Raw genomic sequence first — 7,656 nt, 5'->3', positions numbered from 1 at the left:
CTGCACAGGTGTGATCCTGCAGGTGTCTGTAAGCATGGCCACGTGGGGGCTGTGCCCTGGGACGCCCCTTGTTCCACTGACCCTTCCCTGGGGACTGTCTGTGGCAAAGGGGAAGGGCTATCCCCTGTGGGGACCTGCTATGGGGCAGCAAGGGGTGACCTCCAGAGCCACATTTGTATCTACACACCTCTACCCCAGACCCATGCTGAATCTTTCCTCCTACATTGTTCACTGCCAGGGCAGTGATTGCATTAATTCGCATTGGTGGTTCTGAGCAGCTTCACCCTGGACCTCCCCCATTCAGGGCGGCTGGGGGCTATTTAAGCTCAGGTTGCAGTGTCAGATCACAGCCCTCAGCCCTATGAGAATATCTTAAGGGAGTGAGAGTGGGGTTTTACAGACAGCTCTGTGGTCCATCTTGCTATTCCAGCATCTCCATAGTCAGACATCCTGCTGTGCTGCAGAAGAGCTCCAGCTGGGCTGGCCCATGAGGGCAGGCAGGTTCTTCTATTTTGGGAAGGCTCAGCCATGGTTTTACCTTTGTGTCTGGATCTGCAGAGTATTGGTCACTGCTGTCCCCTGCCAGAGCCAGGTCGGGACAGTGGTGCCTGCTCTCCTGGCAAGGCAATGCCTTTATTCATGCCTTTGCTGGGGAACCAGCTTGAACTTTTTCATGTGAAAGCTTCTGCTCCTGTGAAAGGTACCTGGGAAAATAGGCAAGAGGCCCACGCTGAGATGTGGCCTGCTTTTCCCGTTGCTGAGCCCACGTGCCACTGCCCGTGGGCAGGGACAGGCAGACCGTGGCACGCGCGGGGCCGGGGGTGAGCGGGAAGAGCAGCAGATGGGCTGTGTGGGATGTGAGTGGCACCGGTGCAGCACTCCAGGAGGGTTCCCAGCCTGGCAGGCTGCTGGGGAGAGGCTGGAAAGGGGTCACCCTGGGAATGGCCCTGCTTATCCCACACCTGTATCTGTACAGTGACTCACACCCAGGGGAGCTACTTGACTTGGATATGGGGTGGGGGGAGCTCTGTGGGGCTGCCTGGGATTTGGGGTGTGGGAATTACCATCTGCCCATTCCAGGCAGGAGGCGGGCTGGATTTGTGCCAGCACAGCTGGGCTGTGGATGGGACAGGGCAACACTGTGTCTCTGGGCTCTGCATCTCCTTGGGACAGCTCTAGTCTCTGGCTCCCCAAGGGTGCTGCTTGTCACACATCCCTGAGTAGCAGGGGAAGGTACCAAGGACCTGAATATGAGTGGGTTGGCAGTGGGGCGCATAAGAGACCTCCCTCATCCCCTGCCATTTCATGTAGCATCCCCCCTGGTGAGCCAGACAAGTATCCTCCTTCCCCTGGCTCTCAGCCCACCTTCCTTATCCGTCTTTTAGCAGCCACGTAATCTCCTTTCTTGCTTCCTTTGCAGCCTTTTGTCCAACACAAAGCCAACTCCACTGGAAAGAAAGGGCTGTGGGAGTGGGAAGCAGGTGGTTCTTCCTGCCCTAGCTACTTAAACCTGGGCAGCAGCCCCTGAGCTGGGACACCTTGGGGATGATGAAAGGGCTGGGGGTCAGGTGTGCCCCACCCCCCGGTGGATATGGGGCTGGGTAGGAGGCACAGCATCAGACTCCCAGCTGCAGTGGGGCTGGTAGTAGAGGTTGTGCTGATGCTCTGGGAGCTCATCAGTACCTGTCATGCCCTAGCTCCACACCTGGATACTGCTCCTGAGCCCTGTACCCTTGGCGGGAATTCGGGTGCTTAGTCCAGGTGCTGTGATGGAGGTGAGGGGTTTTCCTGCACTCACTGATGGTTTAAGTGGTTTTATGGTGGAGAATCACCCTGTGCATGTGCAAACGGCTTGTGGTGGGGCACGTCCTGCCCATGCTCTGCAGAGACACCGGGCAGCTGGAGCTGGGGACCAGCAGGCACTCCCATCCACTCCAACGCCTGGCAGGAATGGGGTCAGCAGCCTGGCAGACAGTGACGATGTCAGGGAGCTGAAAGGAAGCAGGAGGCATCGGCCACAGGACGCAGGGCTTTCTCTGTTGCAGGTCTGGGAGGTGGTGCTATCACCTGGGGCTGGTGCCACAGGGCTGGGGGCTGCCAAGGCATGCCAGGAGGCCAGTGCGGGTACCTCCATCTGTGTTGCTTCCAGCCCTGCCAAGAAACGTGAAATGGCACTTCTGTTTCACAGCAGTGGCAGCCACAGCCTGGGGGGGCCTCACTGAGCGCCTGCTGTTGGCACTGATGCTCTCCCCGAGTCCCCATCCCAGCACTGGGGACTATGTCACTGGTAAGGCTGGGGACGTGCCCATCCCTGGCTGTTGCTGCTGGCTCCCAGTAGCCAAAGCCCAGGTGGGGATGCCGCTTTGTGTGCTGCCTGTGCCACGGTCCAGATGTTTTTGGGAGCAGAGACATGCACTGGGCTGGGTCCAGGCAATGGGGATGGCCTTGTGAGATGATGCTTGTGGTGAACGTTGTCACCGTAGTGCAGAGATGTTGGGGGACAGGCATCCTGCTTGGCAGCTGTCCTGTGGGTGAGCCCAGGGCAAGTGTGCAAGAGTGGCATGCTCCTCATCTTCTGCTGTTCCTGCAGCTGCTGCTGTGGGAGGATGAGGCTATCCCTGGAGGGATGGAGCCTTTCCCAGGGAAGAAAGACAGGTTGTCATTACTGAAATGAGTCTCTGTGCACAGCCTGGCTTTGAGAAGGGGGTGCCCTGTCAGGGGAGGTGGAAGGAGGATGGCACTGTCCCCATTCCTCACATGAGCTGCCTGGGATACAGCTGCGATCCTGGCATCTGAGCAGATGGAACACCCCCAGCACACTGCCTGGGGCAGGGGCTTCACTGAGGGTCCCCTGCCGAGACCCGGGGGTGACAGGGGAAGAGCAGGAGGGTGGGGGTAGCCAACCCTGCTGGGCAAACAGCCCTGCTGGGGTGTGAGGCTCCATCCTCGCCTGTCACCACATATCTGGTCACCATGACAACAGACAGGGAGGCAGGCGGAGCGGGCTGGCAGCCCTGGGGGGAGCAGGTGGAGGCCATGGGCACGGGCTGGCACACGGGCACCCTGTGGGTGAGAGGGGGAAGCTGCCAGGATGCATGGCCTGTGTGATGGGGAGAGAGGCTGGGCAGCACTCAGCCCAGGCACTGTGAGCTCCCCACTGTCCTGCTCCCGACCAAATACCCACGGGAGGCACACAGCGGGTTTGTCTGGGGATGCGGGCACTGCAGCACCTCTGGGCAGCCCCTGTGCCAGCCCCTGTGCCAGCCCGTGCCGCGGGTTTGGCACGGCAAGCTCTAGCTGGTGATGAGCTGAGTGGGTGAGTCATGCTGCTGCCCGGAGCCATGCCAGGCAGGACTGGCAGCAGGGTCTGCACCCAGGCCGCTGCTGGGCTGGTGGCCTCCTGGGAGCGGCAGGGACCCGGGCAAGGCTATGCCCCGGCACGGGAGAGTGGCAGCCTCCCTCTGTGCCATCAGCACAAGGGATGTGCTCCCTGCCCTGGGCACCTTTGGGGGCAAAGGGGAGTGGGGGGGTGCAGGCCCCTCTCTAATTGTCCCATCCTTGGCTGGCTGGTGGGCCCTGGGGAATGAGGTGAGCAGTCTCCGGGAGCAGGGGCACCCCCCGCCCTCCCCGGCCCACGCGCCCACTCGCGCCAGCAGCTCTTGGCATGCAGGGAGTGTGTTCCTGGCAGCCCGGCCCTCTCCCATCTGGTATTTATCTCCTTCCCGAAATCCCTCCTGCTGCGGGGGGGATGCCCGGTGAAAAACGGGGCTGGAGGCAGAGAACTCCCCCCCCACATCCCTACAGAAAAAATGCATGTGGGTCACAGGCCTTACTGGGTCCTCTGGGGCCTCATGTCTGGCTGTGAGTCCTGGGGGCAACCCTGCAAAGGTACCCTTGGCCCAAGCAAGCCCCCAGCCTGGCAGCAATGGTGGCCACTGCCCTGGGGAGGGGGCACATCATCTCCCTCCAATCCCAACACTGCTTGCCTGGCTGACAGTGGCCTGCCAGCACTGTCCCCCACCCCCAAACCCTGGGTGCCCCAAAGCTGCAGGAGCCAGGAGAGCCCGTGGGTTGCCTGGGCAACTGCAGCCAGGCAGTGATGGGGAGCAGTCCAGGGGAGAGTTACCATGGAGACCCGAGGAGCACAATCACCTTGGCAACGGTCCTGTGTGTCCTGCCACCCCCCATCCAGGGCTGCATCTGGAGGAGATGCACCTGGGCTCCATTGTGAACCTGGGCCAGCTCCTTGGATGAGGAAGGAGGGGAGGCAGTGGTGCCCACCCCTCCAAGGGGAGAGCCTTGGCTCCCAGCACCTACCCAGCCCCCAGCTTAACGGCGCGAAGGAAGAGGCGAGGCCGAGCTCGGCTCCTTGGCTTTATCACTCCACATCACTGCAAGTCATTCCCACACCTGATCCTGTCCGGGAGGTGAGCAGGAAAGCTGTGCAGTGGGGCTGGACACGAGGGCAGGCTCTGGGGCACCCTAAAGCTGTTCTCCTTGCAGAGAGTGACAGAGGGACGTAAATCCCTCTTGGTGATAGAGCAGCTGGCAAAGGGATTCCTCACTGCCAGCCCCTGGGTGTCCCCAGTGTGGCCTGGGCAGTGGCTGTAGGAACATGGATTGGGGTGGCAGGACAAACGGTGGCACCAAGGTATGCCACTGAGGTTTGGGTCTCTGCCATTTCGCTGTGCCTGCTGTGTCCCACCAGCCCTGGTCTTGCCCTCATAATCCTCCCCATAAAACCACACACTGGAAAAAAAACCACAAGGGAGAAGTCCTGCGTGGCTTTTGGGAGGTCATGGCTCAAAAAGGGACACCAGTCCAACAGCTGGCAGCCAAAGTAGTGCCCCAGTGTGGGGTTGGGGTCTCAGCTCCTTAGCTCAGGCATTGTGTAGATTTTCCTGGCAGACAAAGGGAGGATGAGGAGGCTGTAACTCCCCCCCTCCCTAAAACAGACTGAAGGGCACACCAAGACCCCTCCCTCCCAATAGCAATTGCACAGCTGCACATGAGGAGACAGCTGAGATTTCAGCAGGCTCCAGGCTCGGCTGAGTTCGTGCTGCCCCTCCCTGGGCACCCCCAGGTGCTCTTAGGCCTGGTAGAGGGGCACCACGCGGTCAATGGGCCCCCGGCAGATGGGGCAGAGGCGGGTAGGCAAGGCCTGGAAGCAGCGGAAGCAGCAGCAGATGTGGCCGCAGCCCAGGAGGACGCACTCGCGGGGCCGTGACAGGCAGACCACGCAGGAGTCCTCGGGTGCCCGGTCCCCGGCCTCCTCCCCATCCAGCTCCTTGTCCTGCTGCCGCCTGGGGCGGGAGCGGCGGTAGGCGCGGCACAGGGCGTGCAGGAGGACGGCCAGCCCCGCGGCCGCGCACAGCAACGCTGCCCCCTTCCAGAGCCCGCCCGCCGACTCCAGCTCCGACAGCACCGTCTGCCAGTCCCCCAGGCACAGGAAAAACTCGCCTCCCCGGGCCGGTGGCTGGAGGTGCAGGGAGCCGTCGGGGTGCAGGGACAGCTCCCCGATGCCCGTCAGCCCAGCCCCGACCCGCAGCATCTCCTCCGTCTCCAGGATGCCCTTGGGCTTCTCCCCGAGCAGGTACTGGCCCAGCAGGTCACGGAAGCCGTGGGTTGGCTGCTGAAACCGCTCGTACACCATCTCCAGGGGCAGGCAGACGGCTTGGAGTGGGCTCTCCACACTCACCTGTGTCACTGCCTCAGGGCCTGGTGAGGCCAGCAGGAAGGGGACGGTGTAGATCTGCTCTGAGAGCACCCGCTCGCTCTCGCTCCTGCAAGTGGAGAGGGTTGGGGTGTGGAGAATCACAAAATCAGTTAGGTTGACCTCTGAGATCATCACGTCCAACCTACAGCTGAATACCAGCTTAGCAACTAAACTATGGCACTTAAATGCCATGTCCAGTCTTTCCTTAAACACCTCCAAGGATGTAATCTCCACCAATTCCCTGGTGGTGGAGCCTCCCACTCTCTGGACAGCTCATTCCAATGTCTAATTGTCCTTTCTGTGAAGAAGTTCTTCCTAATCCCTAACCTAAACCTCTCTGGAACAGCTTGAGGCCATTTCCTCTTGTCCTGTCACTGGTTGCCTTGGAGAAGAGGTCGATCACCACCTGGCTACAACCTCCTCTCAGGGGGCTGTAGAGAGCAGTAAGGCCACCCCAGCATCTCCTCCAGGCTAAACATCCCCAGCTCCCTCAGCTGCTCCTCACCAGACGTGTGCTCCAGCCCTCCACCAGCTCTGCTGCCCTTCTCTGGACTTGCTCAATGACCTTCCTGAGCTGAGGGCCCAGAACTGGACACAGGACTCAAGGTGTGGCCTCACCAGTGCCAAGTACAGGGGCATGACTGCTGCCCTGTTCCTGCTGGCCACAACGCAGAGAAGCTCTGAGCTCTCATCGCTGAGCTAAGCATAGGGACTAAAGTCTTTAACCAAGTTATTTGCTGCCTCTCACATGGCCCCAGAGGATGGGGGTCTGGACTCACTGCTGCAAGCCCACTCCTGTGGTCCCTTCCCATCACTCACCAGCTTTGGGCCAAGCTGTTCCAGATCAGCCGATGCTCCTTCAGCAGCAGTTTCTGGATCACGCCCTGCAGCCCCTCATGGTAGTGGCTGGTCAGTGCAGCCTGGGCTGGCAGCACTATGCCTAAGGACAAGAGATGTGGCATGGCCAAAAGAGATCCTGACCCTTGTCCCTCGTGCAAGGCCACAGGGTGTCCTTACCTTCCAGGGCAACATAAGGCAGGCACCTCCCCTCAGCTGCAGACACCAGGGCTGGCAAATCGTCATCGACCTGGAGCTTTGGGGCCTCCTGGAAGAGCATGGACTGAGTGTGAGCACGGGCAGGGACAGGTAGCAAGTGGGCCAAGAATGGCTCTGTGGAGATCTCTGGCAGGATGTGGCCTGCTCAGTCCTGCATGTCATGAAGTCACCAGAGGATGGAGCAGGCTGCAGGCATCAGTGTGTGCACCCAAATCAAAGTGTGGAGGGCAGTGGGGAAGGTACAGTGGGCAGGAAAGAGAGACAGGGCTACCTGTATGCGTGCCACGACTCTGGCTTTCCTCCTGTACAAGTAGTAGAAGAGGCCAGAGAAGGCAAGGCTGGAGCCCAGACACAGCAGCTCCCCCGGAGTGATGGGTTTATCCATGGTGCCAGGCTTGGGCGGCAATGCCTGCAAGGTGAGCATGTTGTGTGGGGAATGGGGCCGTGTCACACATGATGGGGACATCCCACTGCCCTTGTTCCGAAGAGAGGGGTGTCCCTGCATCCCTGTCCCCAAGGTGGGGCTGTCTCATTGCCCCGGACCCCAAGGCAGGGATGTTCCTCCGCCCCTGTCCTCAGATCCATGGTGCCAGGCTTGGGCGGCAATGCCTGCAAGGTGAGCATGTTGTGTGGGGAATGGGGCCGTGTCACACATGATGGGGACATCCCACTGCCCTTGTTCCGAAGAGAGGGGTGTCCCTGCATCCCTGTCCCCAAGGTGGGGCTGTCTCATTGCCCCGGACCCCAAGGCAGGGATGTTCCTCCGCCCCTGTCCTCAGGCTCTGCTGCCCCAGGGCCAAGCCTGCCCACGGCACCGGCGGGGATAGTTCACCTCCAGCACCCCAGGTGCGCGGTACCCGGCTCGACCCCGCACCCCCGGCCCA

General features: G+C 60.9%; 1 protein-coding gene and 1 long non-coding RNA gene across 2 annotated transcripts in view; one reads left to right on the top strand and one right to left on the bottom strand.

Annotated features, from left to right (window-relative positions):
• Positions 1-3,361, top strand: part of LOC108444872 — an 8,888-nt gene extending 5,527 nt beyond the window's left edge. Inside the window, exon 3 of the long non-coding RNA XR_001859585.1 lies at positions 3,349-3,361. This is a non-coding gene — a long non-coding RNA (uncharacterized LOC108444872). The remainder of the gene's footprint in view (positions 1-3,348) is intronic.
• Positions 3,362-4,361: 1,000 nt separating this feature from the next.
• Positions 4,362-7,650, bottom strand: LOC103625126 (mitochondrial ubiquitin ligase activator of nfkb 1-A). The gene is made up of 5 exons (XM_008644524.2): positions 7,516-7,650; positions 7,044-7,315; positions 6,734-6,821; positions 6,536-6,656; positions 4,362-5,783 (listed from the first exon to the last, which is right to left on the bottom strand). The coding sequence occupies exons 2-5, from the start codon at positions 7,275-7,277 to the stop codon at positions 5,090-5,092; spliced, it is 1,137 nt and encodes a 378-aa protein (XP_008642746.2). The 5' UTR covers positions 7,278-7,315; positions 7,516-7,650; the 3' UTR covers positions 4,362-5,089.
• Between the last annotated feature and the right edge of the window lie 6 nt (positions 7,651-7,656).

The sequence above is a fragment of the Corvus brachyrhynchos genome, unplaced genomic scaffold (genome assembly GCF_000691975.1).
Source record: "Corvus brachyrhynchos isolate BGI_N302 unplaced genomic scaffold, ASM69197v1 scaffold162, whole genome shotgun sequence".
In the NCBI taxonomy this organism is placed as follows: Eukaryota; Metazoa; Chordata; class Aves; order Passeriformes; family Corvidae; genus Corvus; species Corvus brachyrhynchos.
The sequence above is the reverse complement of the archived record's forward strand: the minus strand, read 5'-3'. Positions and strand labels throughout refer to the sequence as shown.

Coding starts and splice junctions, on each gene's coding strand:
- LOC103625126 (XM_008644524.2), bottom strand. CDS start 7,277: ATGCAGGGACACCCCTCTCTTCGGAACAAGGGCAGTGGGATGTCCCCA. Junction 6,657..6,733: donor GCCTTATGTTGCCCTGGAAG/GTAAGGACACCC, acceptor TCTTGTCCTTAG/GCATAGTGCTGCCAGCCCAG. Junction 5,784..6,535: donor AACAGCTTGGCCCAAAGCTG/GTGAGTGATGGG, acceptor CTCCACTTGCAG/GAGCGAGAGCGAGCGGGTGC.